Here is a 26526-nt window from a genome sequence, read left to right as displayed (position 1 = left end):
ATCAGTAAACTGCGGTAGTTGGGAATGGATACAGCGTTGGTAAGATGGATAGGAGGGTGGTTGATGGAGAGATATCAGAGAGCAGTTTATTCAGGAATAGAGTCCAAAAGAAGGCCTGTGACTAGTGATGTGCAGCAGGTTTCTGTTCTTGGACCACTGCTGTTTAATTTGTTCATTAACGATACAGGAAAGGATCCGAGAGGAGCTGTTCATTTGTTTGTTGATGATGCAACGTTGGGCACAGCAATAGTGAATCCAGATGATGTCAAAATTTTGCAGGATGATTTGGATAGATTGGAAGACTGGGCTAAGGAGAATGGATGCCAATTTATTGTGGAAAAGTGTAAGGTGGAAGGAATAGCAGCAGTATACCACATTGGTGGAACTGTCCCCCAGGAGATTGACGAGGCCAGGGATTTGGGAGTGTTGATGGACAGGGAGTTGAAGTTTAGGTGGCACATTGCAAAAGTGGCGAAATCAGTTCATCAGATCACTTGGTTACTGAAGAATACTTTGACGAGCAGAGACAAGCCAGTTATTTTTCCTCTTTATTGAGCCTTGATAAGACCCAATCTTGACTACTGTGCCAAGATCTGGGCGCCAGGGTTTCTTCTTGATGGGCAGGAGGTAGAGAGGACCCAGAGGCGAGTGACCAAGAAATTGGCTGATAGTCGGAAGAGGGGTGATATGATTGAGGCATTCAAATTACTGTAAGGTTTTTACAAAATTAATTCAGAGGAAATTTTTCAGAACAGGTCTGGTGGTGGGAGAACTAGGGACCATCCATGGAAACCTGGCAAAAGTGTGGTTAGCAAGGGTGTTAGAACTAGGTTTTTTGCATGGAGAGTGGTGAATGAGTGGAACAAGCTGACAATGTCTGTTGTGGGTGCCATGATTGTGAGTGAGTTCAAGGCAAAGTATGATAGATACTGTGTGGATGCTGAACAGTTGTTCTGGACATGATGTTTAGGGCCTCTTTCAATGAGTCTGAGGACTCCTTTGAGTTGCCCGTAATAATAATAATAATAATAATAATAATGATGATTAACTGTCCTGTAAAAATCTCACTAAGAACACTTTGTGGGCAATTCCTACAACGTCACCTACGGCCGGAAACGACTGAACAGGAAACACCACCTATCTGTTTGTATCAGTGAAGTTTTTTCAGATAATTTTCTCAAACCACGTTAATGCACCTACCTACAGTGTGACAATGCACTGTAGTATCGAAGAAGACAGGGATCTGTTCAGTTCAAATGCAGCAGTGTAAGAAACTATAAATTATTATTATTATTATTATTATTATTATTATTACATAACAAGAAAAATTTGTAGGTCAAAACGACACTACTACTACTTCCAAAAATTCATGGAATATAACGACAACATGAAGCAAACATGGGCTACACTCAACGAACTAGTGACTCAAAAAAAGAAAACTTCAGCACAAGATTTTATTGCAAAAAGCTTCGGTCCGGGCACAAACCAATAGGAACTAGCAAACTCATTCAACCATTCCTTCACAAACAATATCACACAACTCAAAAAAGACAAACTACCAACGATCAACAAAACCACCGACACAAAGTCAACAACAAACTATGAATTTTCCACCCGTAACAAAACAGGAACTGAAAGAAGCACTCTTACAACTAAAACCAAAGACCACTCCAGGAATAGACAAAATAAGACTCACATACTTTATAACACACTTTGAACAAATAAATCTAATACTTTTGAGACTCGTGAACATAATATTCGACACTGGCATTATTCCACAACAGCTAAAAACAGCAATAATTACGTTGATTTACAAACACGGTAAAAGAAACGATACTCAGAACTACAGACCAATAGCTACCTTACCAGTCATCTCGAAAATTTTTAAAGAAGTACAACATCATCTCATAAAACCAATACGGCTTTCAGAAAAGAAAAAGCACCATCACATTATTAGAAAACATCGAAGACACAAAAGACAAAGCTCTCGACAAAAAAACAAGTACGCCGTTCTTATACTGCTTGACTTAACCAAAGCATTTGATACACTTGAACTTGACATACTACTCACCAAACTATACTCAATAGGTATAAGAGGAACACTGCCTTCAGGGTTCAGGAACTACCTCTCAAGCAGAACACAAGTAACAAAAATAGGTACATATCGGTACACGGTTTTCTTCAACGTGCCATATTATCACGCACTCTATTCAACATATTCATTAACGATGTTCATAACATATCCGTAAGAAGTCAAATATTTCAATACGCAGATCACACTGCACTACTAGCAATCCACACAGACATTAACATAGCTCTCTGCAAAGCACAACAAGACTTAAATGAAATCACAACATACTTCAACCAAAACGCAATTCTAATCAACAGCACCAAAACAAAGATGTTGATAATATACAACCCAAGAATCATACTCCCCGCACCACTATCGATACACTGTCACACATACCGCTGCATTAACAACAAAAATATCTGCCAATGTTCCGAAATCAAACCTGTAACACATGCAAAATACCTCGGTCTCTATATAGATTCCCACCTTAAATGGACAAAACATAGAATACCTACATACCAAACTCCGGATCATCTCAACAAAACTCTTCCAAGTTAAAAGACATTATTCCACCCAACACAAGAAAAGTCCTATATCACGGTATCTGCGATTCCCTACTCAGATACTATATAACAGTCTATGCAAATACATCAAACAGCCACCTAACAAAATTAGAAACACTACACAGAAAAATCGTGTCAACACTACTCTGGACACCTTACACGCAACAACCAATACCGGACAAGCACATGGCGACACACAGAATCCTGAGCATTAAAAACCTGAAACACGACATAACATTAACAAGGAATTACTTCAACATCACCTATCGAAACAACAGAGACACATATCGTATAATACGACCTACAACAACTCTCTACATCCCCACACCCTTCAACAACTCATACGGTTCTTTTGTAAGATCACATCAGATAGCCACGCAACTCAACAACCTACCAAGAAAGTTAAAACACATAGATAACTACAGAACATTAAACCACAAACTCTGGAAAATATACCAACAAAGTTAATACACCATTAACACTAATATACACATCACAAATCACCAGCATCCAATGCCTACATCCCATGCATAACAGTAACAACAACATAAATAGTTAAGACTAAATCCCACTCTCTTCATAAAAGCTAACCGAAGCTTCGAAGTAGATGGGATAAACTGGCCACACTCATCTACATGTAATCCTTATAATCAAAAAAATGCAGATTATGTAATAAAACAGTCAGTAACGTATATAGCAATAATGAAGATACTGATATTATTATTATTATTATTATTATTATTATTATTATTATTATTATTATTATTACTACTACTACAAGAGACAATCTCATAAAAGCCAGCAGACTGAAAAAAAACAGTAGTCAAGGATTTAAATGCATCGCAAGACAACATGCTAATCTTTCTATCTGAGTATTTAACACCTTGCAATCAGAATCTTTTGAACCAAGCAAGAAAAGAAAAAACAGAAAAAAGTATCACTTTTTATAGATCAAAGACGGCAAAATATTCTTGAGAAAGTCACAGACTTCAAAGTCTATACAAATAAAAAGCTCGGAAGATATAGATAGGTTGCCAGACTGAAACAAAAGACTCCAACTTAGTTCAATAAGAAGATATCAACACAACAAAAATGAATGTGAACCATCGGATAGATGTAATTACACCAGAATACATCAGTAATTGTACTTTCGAATCTCTTGATGCATGGAAACAACACACAGTACAAGCGAAAGGTCTTTCAATCTTACATATTAATATCAGAAGCATCCGAAAACATTGGTTATTGTTACAGGCTTATCAGAGTAATTACACAAATATTACTGATATATTTATTCCTACAGAAGTATCCATAACTAATGACGAAGCCACTGCTTTCCAAATTCCACGCTTCCAACAACATAGATCATGCCGCCAAACAAAAAGAGGGGTGGATTATTAATATTTATCAAACAAAAATTAATAGCAAAAGAAACGGCCTATCAGTTTGAGCATGCTGAAACCCTTTGCCTCCAAATCATTAATACCACCGATAGACAGCATCCCATAATACTAAATGCTATTTACAGGCCACCAAACTTAAACATGATAAAATTCTTGCACGAACTCAATTGCTGGCTTTCAAGCAAAGAAATATGCTCAACCGAATACCTAATGATAATTGGCGACATAAACATAAATATTGCAAACGAAAACCAGAACAACACTGTACAATACCTAGACACGTATCCATGTATAATCTAATATCAACAATAACATCATGTACTAGAAGAAATATTCGGAAATATATCACTGCCTCCTGTCTAGATCATATAAACGTCCGAGCACCACCAAACAGTTACACTGCATCAGTCATAAAGTGCAAAGTAGCAGACCATTACTTCACCGCTCTAAACCAGCACACCAAGACAATATCCATGCAATATCACACAAACGATAAGCGACAGAAAACAACAATAGACGAAGAAATAGTCAACTATGAAATAAGAACAACATACTGGGAACACCTGGCATCAGATATCTTATACAACAACATTAAACTCACACTGGAGGAAATATATAAGAAAGCTACAAAGAAAGTCCGAATTCGTTCAAAAACAACACAAAATCCTTGGATAACACAAAACTTAATCCTAGAAATACACAGAAAGGACGCTTTATGGAAAGAATTAAAGCAATATCCAAATAACACAGCTTTAAAAACTGAATTTAAGATAACAAGGAATCGCCTGACAACACAAATCAGAAATGCAAAAAGAAGCTACTACAGAGACAAACTAACCTCTGCACAAAACAACATGAAACAAACATGGCATCTGATCAATGAGATGCTAGATTTTGGGAACAAAATCGAGCATCAATACTTTGCAGACTCCATCCAAGAACTGCACAGAAATATTCCCCCAATCACATAACGAGACCCTCCACTTGGACAAAAATCAAAACAGACATTTTGGTTCCCAACCATAAAATAAACAGAACTTCTCTCTGCAATACATCAAATCAAACCAAACAAAGGCCCAGGAATTGATGGTATCAGACCTAAAGATATAAAGCAACATGCAACTAGTTTAAGTCCTATCCTACTAAAATTAATAAATAAAATATTTAAAGCAGGACAGATACCAAATATGCTAAAGACCGCCATAATCACACCCATATACAAACATGGAAAAAGAAATTTAATCACAATTACGGACCCATAGCAACATTAACAATTATCAATCAAATTATGGAGCGGATCATACTGAAGAAACTTACAGCATACACTGAGATCTTTCATATTATTCCCAAAACACAATATGGTTTTCAGAAAAATAAGGGAACAACATCTCTCTTGGAAGACTTTACAGACGTAATTAATACCGCCTTAGACAAAAACGAAATTGCCATGGTAGTCTTTATTGATCTAACTGAAGCATTCGATACACTTACACATCAAACCTTGTTAGAAAAGCTGAGGCATGTTGGAATAGACGGGCCTCTTCACAGGTGGTTTACAAACTACCTTCAAAATAGAAATCATATCACACGTATCAGGTCAAACCGAAGCAGAGAGCTACCAGTAACCTGTGGAGTACCACAGGAAGCTGTACTCTCCCCAACTCTATTCAACATTTACACGCACGATATTAATCAGCTACCACTCAAAGGTAAGGTATTCCAATACGCAAACGATACAGCAATAATATCCATCCATAATAACACAAGCATAGCCTAAAAATATGCAACATGACATAAATCTGATCATTGACTGGCTCACGAAAAACTCCATGCGCCTAAACTCAGAAAAGACAAAATAGATGATATTCAGAAATCCACTGACTCGACCAGTTGACAACAAATATATCACCATCCAACATCCACTTTCCGACATAAAAAAACACACAAAACAGCAAAACCAGTACAATCACTCAGGTTGAAACAATACGATACCTTGGAATTTTTTTCGATGCAGATATGATGTGGAATAGCCACATAAACCATCTACACAACAAACTCTGAGTAATAAGTGGCAAACTCTACAGGTTAAAAGACATAGTTCCCATACGCCTAAAAACACTAATATACAAAGCACTATGCCAAAATATACTAAGATACGCTATAACAACGTATGCTTTCTGTGCACCCTACAAATTAAATAGATTAATGTCGCTACAGTACAAAATGATAAAACTGATCTTTTGGGAACAAAGAGAAAATCACGACCTTATAAACATTGCAATGGCAGAACACAAAATACTGACAGCAAAACATTCATGTCATTATGCAGCTTTGCTAAAACATTATTTCGATGCCAACTACAGGACAGTTAGAAATACATACCGTATAACAAGACCTCAGACAACTAATTATATCACATATAAATACAATAATCTCTACGGAAAGGCCAGGCAAAACTTCTACATCCCAGACGTGATAAACAAATTACCTTTTGAATACAGAAACCTTACAAACTACAATAGCCTGAAAAGAGCTCTAAGGACATACTACGAACAAGAAACACGCACCCAAAATACCATACAAACTTAATGAAACACAATATATTCGCTCAGGCTTCCAGTTCAGCGACTCATCAGTACATTCCAATTTATTGTGGGGGGGGGTGAGGCGCGCGCTCACCCCCCCCCCCCATTTCTCGGATAAATTACATACATACATACAATATTTTTTTATATACAATATATAATATTTATAATACATTAGATGAACACAACTGTGCATAATAGATATTTGCACGTACATAATATTAAAAAAAAATTATTTTTTTAAATGTAATAACATTTTATTTATCATCATACAGATTATTTGCATATATACAATAAAGTATACTATTACGTTTTCTGTTCAGTACAAAATGTAGAGTACAGTGATTTTTTTAAAACATAAATGTACATATTTTTTTCAATATCAATATCGTAGCTTATTATTATACAGCCTATTTACATATACACATTTTTTTAATATCTGTATCTTCATTATTGTTATTATACACCTTACTGACTGTTTTGTTACATAATCTGCAGTCTTTGATTACGAGATAAGAATTAACAGTCACAAATAACACCAACACTGAAACAAGAATATAACACGATTATAAAAGCAAAGAAGGATAAACATTACTAATTAAAAAAAAAAAAATTAAATAATAATAATATGTCATAAGCCTAGTCACTCTTGGTGACGCTCGCTTCTTAATCCATGCACTAGTACGCTTAAGGACATGTCGAATGGTCTATTGCGATCCTGATCAGTTTAAGATTCACATGATAGTCGTATTTTGCTTCCTTTTTTTTTTTTTTTTTAAATTAGTAACTTTTATCCTCTTTGTTTTATAATCGTCTTATGTTCTTGTTTCAGTGTTGATGTTATTTGTAACTGTTAATTCTTATCGCTTTGAAATTAGAAAGCTAATTTCTATAAATTACATTAAAAAAACAAGGGAGCTGGAGGTGAAAAATATGTATAATCTGCAGAATTTCCGTCCATACAGATTTTTATTCATTTAGTTATTCTTCATATTGACTATACGATTATGTTTAAATTTTCTATAAAAACAGAATTACTGTTAATTTAGTTAATTTTTTTTTACATGTCGTTTTAGGAAAATTTTCTTCCTTTCTCTTTCTATTTATCTAGTGTGTCTGTCAGAGGAAAAAATAATAATCAGTCTTTGCGGTTGTCATGAGAACACATCAGCTTATTCTGTAAAATTGCGTGTGTTTTACTGATGAATTACCTGTTTTGCGGTACTTTTTCGTTCCGCAAAACAGGCTAACAGGCCCCCACGTTTGAATTGAATGAGATGAAAACCCCTGACACTTTAATTTAATCAGAAAATGGTGGAAAGCCTTCATCAGTCTGTGCAGCATACATTCTGTTATTAAAAGGCGCGGACATCAACAGAAATATGTAATAACGATGTAAAAGTCTCAGGAACGTAAGATAGCGAACTATTAATAAGGTGAAGGTAAAAAAAATAATAATTTCTAATTTCAACGCAGAAATTAAAGATAATTTTCTTGTTAATGTTTTTATTATTTCATTGTGTTATATGATTAACTAATTTGTTTTGATTTTGCGTTTAAACAGCTAGGAATAGAAGTCATCATTTCGTATGAAGTTTTTTCCTGTGAACATCGCAAGAATTTCATAGATTAGTGAAGCAACAATCAAAATCCTGGAATTTTATTATAGTCATGTAAACAAGAAAAGGAGAAAATAAAATAAAAAGGTTATTTATATCCCTTCTAAATTTAATGTCTATAAACTGCTAACACACAGAAAAGTGGCCAATACCTCCCTTTGTTACGTTTGTTTTATGTAGAGATTTTTAAAAATAAGAGCTTTAGATTGTCTTTGGACATGATTTCATGTAAAATTTCGTGGCGATCGGTTCACCAGTTAATTACATAAATGGGAAGCGTGCTCATATACACGGAAACAGCGACCTGATTAAGCGCATCTTCCTTAAGAAAAGTGGTCAAAAATGTTCAGACATGCTTAACGACAGCACAATAACAATTTTTAACACCGATTTCGAATTAAAATGTCAGGGATAATTTATTTTATCTTATGTCAAGAAAGAATGCGCCCTTTTGTTGGTAGAACATTTAAGCAATATTTCGGGTGAAATAATGTGCCTTTCCAAGGTTCTCGGCTACTTTCGTGCAGAGCAAATATCAGTACGAAATGTGATATGCATCGGATGCTTATGCGTGTACACGCACTTCTGTGCAAAAGCGATGGTTAGATTTCACGCGGACACCTCCACGAAACTACATCACAGAGTGAAGATCCAAGCGTCATTTTGTCAGGCAGAAATGTCGAAAGCTAACGAAATTTGAGTAAAAATTATTACTCAATTGGAATTATTTTTAACAGTAGAAATCAAAGATCAGTTGGAAGATGCGATTAATAGTGCCTTGATGTTAGCTAAAGAACATTATCAAGATCTGTAACATCACTAAATGTTGTACATGGCTGGATGCACTCTTTCCAGGTGAGATTTTTATTCAAAAGAAAAAATAATTAGTGATTTTTATAGTAAGAAATGTATGAATATTTTTGCTTTTCACACCACATTATTAACATTTGATATCAACAAAATGTGGATTACGTTGATGTTAAATATTACTTTATCCGTTACACCGTACAGTAAACACTGCCTGTTTTGTGGGAAAAAGAAGAAATAGAGAAAGAAAAATAGTCTATCATATATCTGTCTCAGAGCAAATTATTCAATTTAACTTGAACAGGCTAGAAAATGTCTCTCATCTCATATGTTTAAAGAATTTGAAACGACTTTCCTTTTATGCGCAGAGACAGATTTTCAGATGATGATGATGAGGCAACGATTCTTAAGCATTGCATTGCCATCTTATTCTTATTACAAGGATCTCCGGATCAAAATTTTTGTTGGAACACACTAACACTGAAGTTCCAGGTTGAATATTAGTGAACTGCCTCTTTCAATAGATAAACAGTTCTACAGAACACAGTTTTCAGAATTTTAACATCGGTATTAACCAAAACATATTAAAAACTATGTTAAAGATACCAAGCAATTTTATAAGCTGTTGTTTTAATCCTTTTTCCCAAGTAAGCAAACAGACAAGTAAGTCAAGTTTGCGGCTGCACGTAGTGCAACGCCAGGCAACTCGTGGTAAAGGTGCAGCAAGCTGCTTTGTATTAGGGGAAAATTCTAAGGAAAGTGATCAGAGCTTGCTCCACCTTTACCACGAGTTGCCTGGTGTTGCACTACGTGCAACCGCAAATTTGAATTACTTGTCTGTTTGCTTACTTGAGAAAAATTATTAAAAAAACTTAGCTTATAAAATTGCTTGGTATCTTTAACATAATATATACCCAAGGTAAAAAAACTTTAAACATATTACTCTCATCCTGAGATTTTTATTTAATGAGGTTAAAACACCTTATGGTAACTTGTTCTAGTAAAATACTTATAAGCTCTGTATTACTTCACTCTTGGCATTTTTTAGATTTGAGCTCCCACTGTGAGACCTCGATAGGGGTCGGAACTGGTGGGGGCTGGCTTTGAGAGGCTCTGCTTGGGGATAAGTTTTTGCCTGTAGGGCCACGGTGAGATTATGGCTTTGGCTGGTGGTGGGGTGAGCCTGTCACTGGGTGGAGCCAACGCTGAGAAGTTCTTCTCGGTGACGGAGTGAGTCTGTCACTGAGTGGAACAACGCTGAGTTGGACGGTCTTTCGGACACTATGGAGTGGTCTAGGGATCGTCCTAATTTTTAGAGAGAGGTCTTTACTTAAATACACCTCGATAGGGGTCGGAACTGGTGGGGGATGGCTTTGAGAGGCTCTGCTTGGGGATAGGTTTTTGCCTGTCTCTGAGTAGGGCCGCGCTGAGATTATGGCCCTGGCTGGTGGTGGGGTGAGCCTGACACTGGGTAGAGTCAACGCTGAGAAGTTCTCGGTGACGGGGTGAGCCTGTCACTGAGTGGAACAACGTTGAGTTGGACGGTCTTTCGGCCACTATGGAGTGGTCTAGGGATCGTCCTAATCTTTAGAGAGGTCTTCACTTAAATACACCTCAATAAATGTAGAAACCGGTATGGGTAGTGACCATTCCCTTAATGCATAGCATCATACATCTCCGCAAGGAAATGTGCTTTGCTTTAGGGGAAAATTCTGAGGAAAGTGATCAGTTCTTGCTCCACCTTTACCACGAGTTGCCTAGTGTTGCACTACGTGCAGCCGCAAACTTGACGTACTTGGGAAAAAGGATTAAAAAACCTAGCTTATAAAATTGCTTGGTATCTTAAAATAATATATACCCAAGGTAAAAAAAAAAAAACTTTCTACATATTAAAAATTATTTAAAAGAAATAAAAAACCGTGTTTTTCTTCTCCTCCCTTCCTCTAGTGATCGCATCATTCATCGCTTCGACCAATTTCTACATAATCATTTTTAAGATTTCTTGATGATGTTCACTGGGAATATCAGAAGAATCAAATCACCCAAATGCAAGATTTATCGACGACGAATTTATCCTATGTAACTGCAGGAGCCTTCTTTCGATTGAAGTCTTTCAACCGCCTTCGAAAAAAATTGGAACATGGTCGCTCCTTACACAGATTAAGGTAATATCGGGGAATTTCAGCAGTTAATGGAAGACGACTGAAGGGGAGAAGAGGTGGTGGTTATTACTACAATCAATCGACTTTCTTGCTTTATCGAAAAATATAATAATAACAATCCAGTTATAACACATTTCTAAATATTGAAATTTGTATTAAAAATTATTTGAAGAAAGCCAATTTTTATAAATAAAGGGAAATGATTACAGAAGACGTTCAAAACATAAATTAATATTATTAATAATCAATAAATAATAAAAAATAAAATAAAACGAAGCGGAATAAACAATAATGATCGGCTCAAACTTTTTCCTTGTTGAAATATTAATTGTCTTTAGAAGAAAAAGCATAATTCTTTACATTGCTGTATATTAATTACTAAGTCATAGTCTTTAACACAATGCTGAATTCAATGATATATAAACCCAGTATCGCATGAGTTTTTCAGAAGAATATCAAACCTTCATCCTCCTATTTCTGCAGAAAAGTTCTTTTAAGTAAAATGAATACATTTTCCAATAAACCAGGGTTTTTCAAAATGTAGTCCACGGGCCACTAGTGGGCCGCGTGGTTTTTCTGGTGGAATTTTAATCTTAATTTGTAAATTTTCAGATACAGTTTGGAATAAGATAATATCTTATATAAAATACTATTAATTTAAAAAATCCTTTAACATTTTGATTTAATTTCAGTATAATAATATGCATAACATTTTGCGACATGTTGTATATTTCAACACAAGAATATATAACATTAGTTTCGGTGATGTTCCAGAACAAATTTTAATTTTCCACTCAAATGAATATTTAGGTTGTGTATTTATTATTATTATTATTATTATTATTATTATTATTATTAAGAGAGACCTCTAGAGAGTCAGAGACTCATCGAGGGAGGCCACATACAAAAAACACCAGCTATGATATTTATTCTTGAATTCATTCACACTGCTCGCACTCACATCCAAAGGCAATCCATTCCAATCACACACCACCCTCTGAGAGAAAAATCTAGCCCTCACACCTTTCTTGGCGGCCTTCATTCTCGGCTTCCAAGGATGCCCTCTTGTCCTTTCCCCACCCTCCATAAGTTGAAAAATTCCATCAGTCGATATCCTGTATGACCCTTTCAGAAGCTTATAAGTCTCAATCATATCACCCCTCTTTCTCCTGTTTGCTAGTGTCTGCAGTCTACAAATTCTCAATCTGTCTTCATAATCAGTATTCCCCAATCCTGATATCATTTTTAATACACTCTCTCTCTCTCCAATATATCAGAATCACAACGGAAACAAGACCAGCGCACAAAATTCCAAGTGAGGTCTTATCAAGGCCTTATAAAGAGGCAAAATAACATCCTTATCTTTACATGTGAACGTTCGTTCCACCACTGCAATTATCTTTTGAATTGTATTTGCAATCTTTATCACATGGTCCTGAAATTCAACTTCCTATCTATTAACGGTCCAAGATCCCTAGCCTCGTTTGTTTCTTCTAGGCCTGATTCCACCAATATAATACGACATTGAATATCTAATCATGCCAAAGTGTATGACTTTACATTTACTGACATTGAACTGATACTCATTTTCCCATGACCACAATTACAGCCGATTCAAATCATTCTGCAAGTTCTGCATATCAGCAGCATTCCTGATTACCCTACCTACCTTTGCATCATCAGCAAATAACTGTATGTTGCTTGTCAAATCCTTCTCAATATCATTAATGTACAGATTGAATAACAGTGGACCAAGCACTGATCCTTGTGGTACACCACTTGTTACCTTAAACCTTGCAGACTGAGATCCCGGTATACCACTTTTTATATATATATACAGTATATATATGTCTGTCAGCTATCCTTTTATTCATACTAAGATTGTATAACCCAAATTCGTTTTCTCTAGTTTCTGTAACAGTCTACCATGCTGTATTCTGTCAAAAGCCTCAGCAAAATCCAAACGTGTCATGGTGTGTCCATTCCCCTTGTTTAGTTCAACGGTAACATTGTTATAAAATGTGACCAAGTTGCTTAAACATGACGTTCCGTTAGTAAACCCATGTTGCAAAGTAGAAATTCACTGTCAACCCATTTCTGAATACGAGCCCTGACCAATTTTTTCAAAATCTTCACCACCACTCCTGAGATACTATTTGGTCGACAGTTGGATACATGGGTCTTTGCACCACCCTTGTGCAATGGAATTACCATACATTCCTTCCATTCCTGCGGAATCGTTCCTGTTCTGAGGGATGATTATTAAACAGCCTGGTCAAAGGAATGGCCAGTTCAGCTGAATACACTTTTAGCACCCGTGCTGATATTCCATTAGTCTCTATTGCTGAATTCTTATTCAGTTTGTGCAACAGCTCTAATACCTCGGCCTCACACACCTGCATTTCTTCGTCTAGTGAAGAGGTAACAGTGAGCTCAATGTTGCATACACCAGGTTGATAGCTTTTAAGAATATGGGCGCTCATTAATTAAACAACCTCTTCTGCATCAGTAAACCTAACGCCATCTGGATTTATGAGAGTTATTCTTTCATATTCATTCTTTCTTTTACTCGCAGAATATCGATAGAATTCTTGTGAGTTGTCTTTAGCATGCAGAGCTAGTTTCTTTTCATACTCGGACTTTGCTTTTCGTACACCAGTTGTGACTATTCTTGCCTGCTACTTATAGCGTTCATAACGGACGTCATCCTTATGCAGACGGTATTCCTTCCGCAATGTCCTTTTCTTACGAATCTCTTAATAAGATTACACAACCATTTGACTCCTACTCTATTTACTCTTCGAACTCTCGGGACAACACATTCTGATATCGCATCATTTAAGTATTGTTTAAAAGATTCCCATGCACCATCGATATTCTTTCCATCCAGCAACCGATCCCTTTCCACTGAGCTCGGTATGCTCCTCAGTTGGTCATAATTTCCTGCTTTGTAGTTAATCATGTAACCTTTTCTTACTGGAACATTCATAAACTTAGTGAGTACAGCATGATCACTGTCACCAACGGGAGGCAGAATAGTTATGTCTTTAACTGAAACACTCTCTGACACTATAATCAAATCTAACACTTTTGACCGCGAGTTCCTTCTGCCACATGCTGCTTGAGGAAGTTATCCCGATACAGTTCAATAAATTCGTTTCACTATTCTCGTGATATTCTACTGCTGCCCAATCAATATTTGGATAATTAAAGCCTCCCATTACGATTATGTCATCGTTTCTATTTGGTGATGCATCATCACTAGCAACCGATCCACCAGGTCTGTGGACTCTAATAATATCAATTACATAGTGGGGTGTTGTTACAGAATGAAGAAATGCATCACCAAATAGAAAAGATGACACAATCATAATGGGAGACTTTAATTATCCAAATATTTATTGGATAGCAGTAGAATCTCTCGCGAGATTCTACTGCTACCCAATCTCACACCAGATGGCTTCAAACTCGGTGCTACCTGAAATATTGGTAGTAGTATTATTACTAAATGTAGTAGCAGATTGATAATGGTAAAACTGTAAGCAAAACCAACAAATATTATAATAATACAAGCTTACATGTCTACTAGCGACCACAGTGATGATGAAGTTGAGAGGGTATATGTAGATATTGAGAATCTAATCAAACTAACCAAGAAGGAAGATAATCTTATTGTTATGGGGGATTGGAATGCAGTCATTGGTGAAGGCAAAGATGGTAGAGAGGTGGGAAAAGATGGACTTGGATGCTGAAATGAAAGAGGAGATAGACTTTTGGAGTTCTGCCACCAATGCAATCTGATCATTACTAATACCTGGTATGAGGTACCAAAAAGAAGGTATACTTGGAAAATGCCAGGGGATATAGGAAGGTACCAAATAGATTATATTATGACAAGAAATAGATTTAAAAATCAAGTAAAATCATGCAAAAGTTACCCGGGAGCTGATGTTGACAGTGACCACAATTTGGTTTTATTGAAATGTAATCTGAAATTTAAAAAGTTGTCACAACCAAGGAAAAGGCTTAAATGGAACATACGTAACCTGAAAACAGAGGAAAACCATAGAAACTATAAACAGCAAACTGATGAAAGCATTAAAACGGGAGAGAGGGAAAAGAAAAACATAGAGGAAAAATGGACTCATTTGAAGGATACAATCATCAAGGCCGCCAATGACTGCATAGGATTAAGGAAGAAGCAAATAAAAAAACTATGGATCACCCAGAACATTCTAGATCTAATAGATGAAAGAAGAAAATACAAAACCTCCCTAAAAGAAGAAAGCAAAGACAAATATAAACATATAAAAAATATGATAAATAGACAGTGTAAAGAAGCAAAAGAACAATGGTATACAGAGAAATGTAAAGAAATAGAAGACTGGAAGAATCGATAAAGCTTATAACATTATAAAAGGAATAAGCCAGCAAAACAAGACAAGAAGTACAATTATCAAAAACAAGCAGGGGAACATACTTATAGATAAGGAAGAAATTTCTGACAGATGAAAGGAGTACTTTGAAGATCTATACAGTGGAAAAGATCTAGATGTCAAGGATATAGAAGAGGAAACAAGACTTGATATGGAAGAAACTGGTCCAACTATATTAAAAGATGAATTTGAATGGGCACTGAATGAATTGTCAGCCAACAAGGCACTGATAACATCCCTTCAGAATTAATAAAATACTCAGGAAACATAACTAAGTCATACCTTTTCAAGATCATAAAGAATATTTATGAAACAGGGACCATTCCCAAATATTTTACACAATGCTCTATCATACCCATTCTTAAAGTACATAATGCAAACTAGTGTGAAAATCATCGAGTAATATCACATGCTTCGAAAATACTACTCAAAATCATACAAAAAAGACTAACAAAGAAGGTAGAAGAATATCTTGGCAATGACCAGTTTGGATTCAGGAAACAGCAGGGGACAAGAGAAGCAATCCTAGCTCTAAGAACAGTTATTTAAAGAAGATTGGAGAAGAATCAAAATAATCTGATAGTCTTTCTTGACTTGGAGAAAGCCTTCGATAATATTGACTGGAATCAAATGTTTCACCTCTTAAAAACAATAAAGGTAGATTGGAGAGATAGAAGGCTCATATTTAATCTTTACAAGCATCAATAATCCCTAATAGAAGCAGCCAGCAATACAACAAAAACCGCAATAGCAAAAATACGTAGAGGTGTAAGACAGGGGTGCTCTCTTTCACCCATATTGTTTAATCTGTATATTGAAGATGCAATAAATAAACTGAAAGAACTAATAGAAACTGGAATTAAGATAAATGGAATTGATATTAACTGGCTACGGTTTGCGGATGATATAGCAGTTTTAGCTGATAACGAAAACAAATTGAAAACCACCCTAACAAAGATAGAAGAAATCTTCACACAGTACAGCCTAAAATTAATTATAAGAAAACAAAATTATTAATTACAAGTAAAGCAAATCCAATGAAAATAAACCTGGAAATAAATAATAACCTACTACAACAGGTATCCTCTTTTAAATATCTTGGAAGTCTTATTACAGAAGATGGAAGAAACCAATCAGATATTAAAGCACGAATAATCCAAGCCAAAAAAGCATTCTACAACAGAAGAAACATTTTTACCAGTAAAGGACTTAGCATCCAGCTCAAAAAAAGGCTAGTGAAAACATACATATGGAGCATTGCGTTATATGGTTGTGAGGCCTGGACTCTAACAAAACAAGACATGAAAACGTTGGAGGCATTTGAACTTTGGTGCTGGAGAAAGATGATGAAAATTAGTTGGACAGAAAAGTAATGAAGAAGTCCTGAATATAGTTCATGAAGAGCAGTCATTAATGAAACACATCAATAAGAGAAGAAAAAGCCTAATTGGACACCATTTGAGGCATGGGAGACTGATTACAGAAATAATGGAGCGGACTGTAGAAGGAAAGCGACCACGAGGCAGACCAAGAATTTCATATATAAATAACATAATGATTCTAACTGGCACTAAGCGTTATGAAGAGATAAAAAGGAAGTCACATGACAGGATGTTGTGATGTGTTGCTATATTTACCAATTTTCGGATTGATGCACCAAAGAAGAAGAGAGTACTACTACAATCGTGGGTCTCAACTCTAACTGGATTCGAGTCATCCAATATCATTAGCAGCACCCCCCTCCTCTCCTGTCCTCTCTATCCTTCCCGAAAATACTGTGTCCTTGGTCTGATTCTGATAGCCAGATCTCACTAATACCTGCAATCTGAGGTCGCAACATAATGACTAAGGCAACAAACTCTATTCCTTTGTTTCTGATACTCCTAGCATTCGTGTACAGACATAATAATCTACCTGTTTGTTCTTTTGTATTGTCTTGTCTTCAATCTGACTGACACAGGTGGATAAATTGCCCATCTCTATTCTTCTCCAATGCCTTACACTTGTAGACATCTTTGCACACATATGATGGGTCCGAACCGGACAAACACAAACCCGAAATCGTTCTCTCCTCGTCAACATGTCCATGATAAAGCCCATTTCCTCCATTAACACAGTTATGTAACATTATCGCTCTTACACTCACATTCAAACCATTCCTCCCATTATAATTTAGTTTCCCTGACTCTCCCTGTTGGGTCTCATAGTTATTAGTTGTTCTAGACTCCTGATACCAAACGCATTCAGGTGTAGGCCATCCCTCTTATACAAATCCGATCTTCCCTCAAACTCACGCCACACATCCAAAAACTCGCATCCATTCTTTCTACACAGCCAACCCATCGAATCGTTTGCCGTAGCGCTTTTTCTTAATTCATTTTTATCATAGCGAAGTAAAATACTAACGATTTTCACTTTCTCACTCTTCACTGTCGCCTCTTCCAACAACCCTTTCATGTCCTCTTTCACACTGAACTTATCGCTAGTTAAGTCGTTAGTACCTACTACAATTACGATTTCGTTTACTTTTCTTTTCTGTTTTTGAATTGGTTGCGTTATATTATTAAATTTCGCTCCAGGAAAACCCGATGTCATAACTCGCTCATCTATAGCATGGTTCATTATAGAGTCGCCATACCAAATAACTGCTTCCTGACTTATCTGTTTCCTTCCTTTGTTGTTTCTTATTTTCCTGTTCGTTTTTCTTTTTCTTCCAATGATCAATTAACTGGCTGTTAACTTTTTTGCAATTCCCGCGTTGTCTCTCTGATGATCTGCTTCAACTTCGCTATTTTGGCGGTTAATTCATTTTCATTAACCTCCTCCATGCGTACAATAACCTCGTTAGCAGGGCTAACCTTGTTCTCGCCTGCGGTGCTTTTTTTATCATCTTCGCTCTTTGAAGGTTCACCTCTAGTGGTAAAATATGTACTATCGATAATGGGTTGAGTAAGGGGGCTGAGTCATACTTTTATCCAAGTGGGCAGAAACGTTTGCTAAACACTACACTAAACTATGTGGTGTTACCTTGGCTAAAATTACTCATGTAACCACAGTAATAAGATTTTTAATAAGTAAATATTTTGTCCTAAGTATCACAGGACATCTTCAGTACAGTTAATTCAAACAATACTACGAATTTCATACAGTTAGGGCGCATGCTTACAATGGAATCCCTCCATGCGTGCAGTAGCGTGTTATAGAAATAAATTGAAATATATCTGAAAAGGAAAAAAAAAAATTGATTGTATTAAAATGAGATAACATATAAAATTATATTACACAATCAAACCGCAAAAATCTGGCCTTGCACAACACGGAGTTGAAAACCCAAACCACACGGATCCATTGGAAAAAAGACCAAACTTCTACATAGATCTTTATATAAACATGAAGGTTTATATAAAGAAAGTGCTGAAGCCCTACGTCACAGACCCAATTTGAACTGTAATGACGTTCTTCTATCCCTAAAGTCTGGGAAATTGTCATCCTAATTGTGTAACATAATTTTATATGTTATCTCATTTTAATGTAATCAGGTTTTTTTTTTCTCTTTCCAGTTCTATAACACGCTACTGCACGCATAGAGGAATTCCATGTAAGCAGGGGTTCCCAACCCAATGCCCGCGGGCACCATGGCGCCGCTGTTCAACCGTGTGCCGTATAGTTTGAAATAATCACGCAACAATTCATGGCATGCTATATGACGCATGCGTTAATGACACATGACGAGTATTAAACGCATACAATGTAAAGTAGACGCTCATTCGAAATTGTTTATTCCAGTTTAAGAATTGGAATATCATCATATTCTCCTAATTATGAAGCACTGGCCAATGAAATGCAATGCCAAAGATCACACTAACTTACATATACAGGGTGTTCGGGATAAATTTGACAGTTTCGTAAGGAAAAAGAAAATCTTCTTTGTATCTATTAAATTTAATGAATTGACAAAAAAACATTACAGGCAGAGTTAATTACAATACTATCAACAAGATTTACTCAAAATAACCACCATTAGCATCGATCACAGCTTCAATTCTGCTTCGGAACCTCGAACAAGCTGATGCTACAGTCTCCCTGGGAAGGGCCGCAAAAACTGTTTTAATTTTATCCATTAACTGGGCTTTTGTATTACTGGAAGTGCGATTGGTGTCTTTTTCAACTGCGCCCCATACAAAATAATCCATGGGGTTAAGGTCTGGGGAGTTTGGAGGCCAAACATTTGGACTGGTGAAGTCGTAGAAATTTTCAGACAACCATTTTTGACTTTTCCCAGAGGTGTGGCAAGGGGCCGAATCCTGCTGCCATACATACGGCCTACCATTGGCTACCCTTGTTATCCAGGGCTTGACTACAGTTAGCAACTCCACGAACAAAGCCCGAATTCCAATGCCAAGGTTCTTCAACACCTGTTCCTGCAGATTTGCGAGGAATTCTGCTGTACGAACGCAATCAGATCGTCTGCTAGGGATCTTTCTTCTTGCTACATCCTCGTAGTCACCATTGCAAGTCTCTAGTTCATGCCTGATTGTTTTTACTGTATTCAGGGAGCATTGGGCAGCAGTCGTAATATCCTTATTTTGATGGCGGGCACGAATCATCATGATACAAGTTATTCTCTTCCATGATTCAGGTGGGTTCCAGCTATCCATCCTTTCTGACATCTTGTATATGAATGAAGAAGGGTCCAAACTTTTAAATGAAGAGAAGTGTGTGTTAATACATGTAACTTACGGAAAAATATAATTAATTATAAATATGTCAAATTTATCCCGAACACCCTGTATATATTTAAATATTTATATAATGTAAATTTTTAAGTAATTCATTTTCATTTGATTATAATGTAAACTTTGTATGTATTCATTTAAAAAACGAATTCAAAAAATATGCTTGAAAAAATAGATGGTGCCCGTCGCCCTATCGGTATTTTAGAATGTGCTCTAAGAAACAAAAAGTTTGGGAACCCCTGTATGTAAGCATGCGCCCTAACTGTATGTAATTCGTAGTATTGTTTGAATTAACTGTACTGAAGATGTCCTGTGATACTTAGGACGAAATATTTACTTATTAAAAAATCTTATTATTGTGGTTACGTGTATATATTTAGTTATGAATGCTGTACAGGTTTCATTATACAAAAGTGGTATTACATCACCTTACCTTCCCTCCATGTGTAAAACACATTATAAATGTTATTAAATAAATAAATACTGTTTACAAAAAAGACGAAATAAACATTCACTCTCAGAATATACGATTTTCGGATCCTTTCTTGAGAAAGGGATATAAATATAAATAATTCAGAGTGAATTTAGCTTGTTTTTCAAAATAAGATATCCATGCAGATGGTTTTAAATCCTTAAAACTATCCTAAAACGAATTATTTTTTTAATTCATAAAAATAACTAAAACGTATTTTGCTATAATCTTGAAACATTTAAATACAATTTAAATATCGCAAATTAAAAAACATTTAGCATTCAGTAACATTGAAAACACTTTACAGTAATGCCCTTTAAAGTTAAACATATATCGGTGGTTCCCAAACGGCTTTTAAGTCTTTAGGACACAAATAATTAGTAGTAAATAATAGTTAGTAGTAGTAGTAGTACTTAGTAAATACTACTACTTACTAAGCACTACTACTTAACAAACCTAAGTACTTTACAAACGGAGCTGTTAGGTACTTATTTTGAACTGGGGGCGCCGCGAACCGAGAAAGTTTGGTAACCTCTGACATAACCATCGAAATATTATATGTATACATATAGAGAATGTATGCCGGGGTGTTCTTGTGTTTAGTGTGCTGAGATATGCAGAGATGAACAGGTAAGGAAAATATTGCCTTACATTTTCCTCTTGGTTAACTATTCTGGAATGTGTTATGAAAATTTGAGGTGTTTAAATAGACTGCAGTTTCTCAATTGTAAGAAGAGTTTAAAAAAATTTAGCTTATGGAAGACCTGGTGGAGAAATTTCTTGGTAGAAGTCGTGGCATAAACTGTTTCTGGTTTTATGGTGGCAAATAGTGGACTCTCATATTCGCCTTTTTGTAGGCCCAATTATTTCTATCGTGTTATACTGTTGGATGTGTGCTGATGCAATTATGTTAAAATATCTTGGTACATCGGAGAGTATATATACGTAGCATTCTTCCGTCTGAAAAATATGTCACCCTTCTAGACATAATGTTAACCCAAAGACATAATGTTAACGTGTCACTATTAATAAATGTGCTGGTACGGTGTACCAGCACATTTATTAATAGTGACACGTGGCGTACAGATCCGGTATCGTTTTAATTTGCAACTTTCCCTGCTAGCAAAGAATGCATACCGATACCTATTGTTTTGCGAAAAAAAAAAGCACTGCTTTTTTCTTTAAGTTTTTAGTTATTTTTATTAAGTTTTTTTTCTAATTTAAGTTCTTTCTTCGTGCGAATTTTTATTTACAGCTTTTGTAACTCTTCATTAGAGAAAATAAAGCATAAATTGTATTCCCCCTCCCCCTTTTTTCGTTTTATATGATTCCTCTGAACAGTATTGCAGCTGGTTTAGATTTGTGATTTTTTATAGAGAAAGAAAATCTTAAATTTTTATATGCTGAACTAACCAAATGAAATTATTTTATTTTATTTTTCTAGATGCTGGAAATAAATATCTTAATGTTCCTACTAACTCTTTCCCTAACTCTGGTCATGAACACAGAGGTAAGCCTTACATGATTTTATGACCTGTTAAATTTCATTTATAATCTTAATAACGAAACAACTAGATTTTATATGAAAAGATACCGCACTTAAGAGTTGTTTTAGTACTCAGAAATAAGCAGTTATTTTGAATTTCCCCTTCAAATTTGGTATCTTGTTGGATGTTGAATGATCCCTCCCTTATCTCGATGTGCTTATGGACTGAAGTCGCGGATGGAAAGAAAAGGGGAAGTGTTGGAAGTACATTTCCACAGAGAAAGAAGGGCAGTCACAAATATTTCTATCCATCGCGATATTAGAAATTGCATCCTGTGGGTTGTAGAACAGAAACGCTATCCACTCAACACTAGGCTGGCCACCCATCTCTAACGGTGTTTAACTCGATTCTTTCAAGACATAGAAATGCACTGAATAAATTACTACATTCAGTACTGAAATATACGTGGATATGAACTGAGATAAATGTGCCAAGGTTAGAACAAAATGCACCTTTGAAAAAAAAAATTAAAAGAAAAGTAGGGGTGTTCTTACCAGCGGTCGGATTGTCCAATTAAACCCAAATTAGCTTTGCTTATTCTGCTCTCTATTTCCATATATAGTTTGCCATATTCAGTAACATTATGCATATAAGCTGAAATATTTTACTTGTTCTATAGGTTCTCCCTTCAACATGCAGTTAATTTTTTTTTCAATGTTTTCATTGTTTTTTATTGTCTTTTTGTTTTTTATGTTTATTTCCATATCAAATTTATTAGAGCAGTCATTCAATTTAGCAGGGAAATTCTGCACGCGTACTGGATTCATTCAGGAATATAAGATCATGCACATAAAGTAGATGAGATTGACATCTGCAGTCTTAATGGTTAGGGAGCTAATGTACATTATTCCTTAGCACCTGATTTAACATCAGTCCATTTTCCTATACTTCTCTCAATTCTAATTGAAGCCATACAACTTAAATACCGACTAAGCATTTCTCTATACGATGTGTCCCATTTACACAACGCAACTATTGCTAACTATTTGAACAGCTTCTTTCTCGGTACAATGTCATAAGGCTTTTTAGATCTACAAAATTAAGTTAATTTATTAACTGACAACCTCCAGTTGCCTGAATTCAGCTTATTCTTCTTCTAGTTTCCCTTCTACACTTTTCTTAGCCTTTTTGCAAAGTATGATTGTATAAATCTTACCAAATACTCAGTAAAGAAATTCATCTGTAATTCTCACATTAAGTTTTATTTCCCTTTTTATATATTAGACCTATGAGAGCTCTACTCCAATCATCTACAATTCGACACTCTGACCAGGCCTACTGAATTATGCAGTGCACCATCTGAAAAACTTTTATACCTCCATATTTGATGACTTTTTCCACCTCAAGTATTGATATGTACTTCCTACTGCAATCCTCTTGAATCTTTCCTATCACAGTGCTATCAAAGCGTGATTCATTTAGAAAGGACGGCGATCTAGAATAATCATCATTCTAAGTTTTCATGTTAACTTGATGATCTCTGGTTCCTTAATGAGGATTCTTTCCTCCATTCCTAAGCTTCTTCAATAGCCTCCAAAATATTTTGCCAGTTTCCTGATATTTATTTTCTGTGTTCTTACAAGTCTTTCAGAGACATTTTTTGCTACTTTGACAGTGCTTCGCTTTGTTTCTCTTCATTCGTTTCATAATGATGAGTACTTCCAGTTTCAGATCTTTTGTATGCTCTTATGTCCTGAACTAGCGTGAAGATATCGATGTTATCAGTAGCACAGACAAGGAGACTTTTCTTATTTCTCATGTTTTCTGCCCATGTGAATTTGTGCACATCTTTATGTTGGAATATGTTTTATCATTATCCTAAACAGAAATCTAGCAGGTACTTATCATTATTATTATTATATGCTTTGCTGTTTTTCTTCAAATTTTTCCAAAGCATTTCTAAATGCCTGGCATTCGTTTCCTTCTGTGCTGTTTAAATCATCAACAAGGACCAACTGTTCCGTTTTCTTTGAGTCAGATGCCTTCTCTGATGCACCGAAAAATCCCTCCGCTTCTTGCTTAATAGAACTTTGTATGAGATCTTGGTGCAAATAAATCGCTTTGTCCAATTCTCCATTCTGATATTTGCTTACCTTGGTCTACTTGATGATTAGTGAAGAATCCACAGGAGTTTCTGACCTATCATGGTGCACTCTGCTAATTGGTATCTAACCTGATACGGACGAGGAAAGGCTGGTAATTTGCGATTAGCCGATCAAACGGTATTCTTACTGGCTTAAGTCAAAATCAAATGATGGTGTTTGTATTCAATTTGGCTAAATGTGATAAGGGTGCGTTCTGCATGGAGTGTTCTTTGCAAATCCTAGCGATATAAAATCGCAATTCTCGCATAGCTGTTGCTGGTTAATAATAATAATAATAATAATAATAATAATAATAATAATAATAATAATAATAATAATAATAATAATAAAACTGCATATTTTACATTAACACTGATGAAATTTGAAACTCACAAACAGTAATTTGCTTGCTTCAGACCACCTCAAAAGTTGTTTTGATGAGTGAATGCACTAAATGAATACGCTGAAAGATGAAGATGCACCAAAAATCGCGGTTTACTTCATTTTCAAACGGCTCTGTTAAGGTTAAAGGGATGAAAATAACAGAATGAAACCAATATTTCTTTATAGTCACTTGTCATAAAAATTTTTAATTTTTATTTGATCTCGCACATTGCCTTTGGGGGGGAGGGAGGGCTTCGGAATTGGCCTTTTTAAAATGTTTTAAGTATTAGGCATTTTTTCGTTCAAGACACTCTTTGTGTAAGGTTATTTTCGGCGTTCATATTTCAACTGTATGCAAAAATTACACACACATAAGAAATCACACTTGTGAATTCAATCTGAGGCCTGCGGGATAAAGTAAATATGGAGAAAAAGAGCACGCGGAATATCTGAAGCAAGTAGCCGCCATTATGAAAAAAATAAAAAAGTTTTCCCGGAAATGTCAATAAGAAATCAAAGAGTACACAGACTGAGCATAGAGAAGTGGCAAAAATAAATAAATTCAATAAGAAGAAACTACTATTTGGAAATAAGCTGTGATAAATTTTAAATCCTCCGAAATTATGAAAATTCTGTTGATCCGTCGAATAAATATGGCTGCCATAATTAATACCACACGAGGAAAAAAACTAAAAAAAAAGTTTCCTCGTGTAAAGGGATCGGCAAAATAACTCGCTTCGTTAAAATTAAAAAATTTTCAGCTTCATTCCACTTGGGATGAATCCTTTTCGATTGCTTTTATGTTATTTAAAGTACTAAACCAGTTAAGTGTTTTCTATTGCATTACCGAAATGTGTTGTTAATGCAGGCAGAAGCAAGGAAGATGTGCATTTCAGATCTTGCTTGCAATGGTTTCGAATGCTGCGTTCGAGATGTGAACAAAAGCCTCGGTAGATGTCGTGATCATGCCAAGAAAGGTAATATTTATAATAATTTTAATCAAGTTAATTCTTTTAATATGCACAATGTGGCTGAATGCTTTTGTATCTCATATTTTGGTGATCACGGTCATATCTTTATCGGTGACAATTTATAAATATTTCTTAAGTGTTAATAATTACAAGCACTGTGAATAATTTTAATGATTTGGTGAAATTTTGAAATTCATTTCTACTGCCTGAACAAGTCGCTTTGCTAGGCCTAAATACCGCCGTTACGGTATATCTTGAACTAGTCAACATTTAGTTATTTGCATAAATATTTCAAAATATTTACATAGATGAATTCATTATTGGTCAGATAAAATTTTCTGATGAACTTTTTACTGAATATGTTGGTCCGATTATATTAAAAAAGTACTTCAGTGATGATAAATATGTGTTATATGTTGAATACCTACAAGTGTTTTGGGTAAGTCAAGTAGTTATAGTGAAATTGGCGATATGGGTGGTCAATAGTAATCCAAAAGATGGAAAAACCGACAGTTTTGTTTTAAATGGAACAATTATCAGATATTTCAAATAAAATTCTAATAAATGTAACATTAGCGTGTGAGGGATTGAGTTCAAAGGCTCACAAAACGCTGCCATCGGCAGCATTTTGTGAGTCATTTCTTTTAGAGCTTATTTAATGAACATTCTTGTAAACATCCCGCTGT

General features: G+C 35.5%; 1 protein-coding gene across 1 annotated transcript in view; it reads left to right on the top strand.

Annotated features, from left to right (window-relative positions):
• The first annotated feature begins 8981 nt into the window (after positions 1-8981).
• Positions 8982-26526, top strand: part of LOC150106247 (uncharacterized) — a 49071-nt gene continuing 31526 nt past the window's right edge. Inside the window, exons 1-3 of the mRNA XM_090392963.1 lie at positions 8982-9096; positions 22299-22364; positions 25738-25846. Coding sequence (XP_090249089.1) covers positions 9082-9096; positions 22299-22364; positions 25738-25846 — 190 coding nt within the window. The 5' untranslated portion in view covers positions 8982-9081. The remainder of the gene's footprint in view (positions 9097-22298; positions 22365-25737; positions 25847-26526) is intronic.

Source organism: Typopeltis vanoorti, chromosome 5 (assembly GCF_054136105.1).
Source record: "Typopeltis vanoorti isolate ZY-2024b chromosome 5, IOZ_Tvanoo_1.0, whole genome shotgun sequence".
Classification (NCBI taxonomy): Eukaryota; Metazoa; Arthropoda; class Arachnida; order Uropygi; family Thelyphonidae; genus Typopeltis; species Typopeltis vanoorti.
This window is presented reverse-complemented; position numbering and strand designations above follow the sequence as displayed.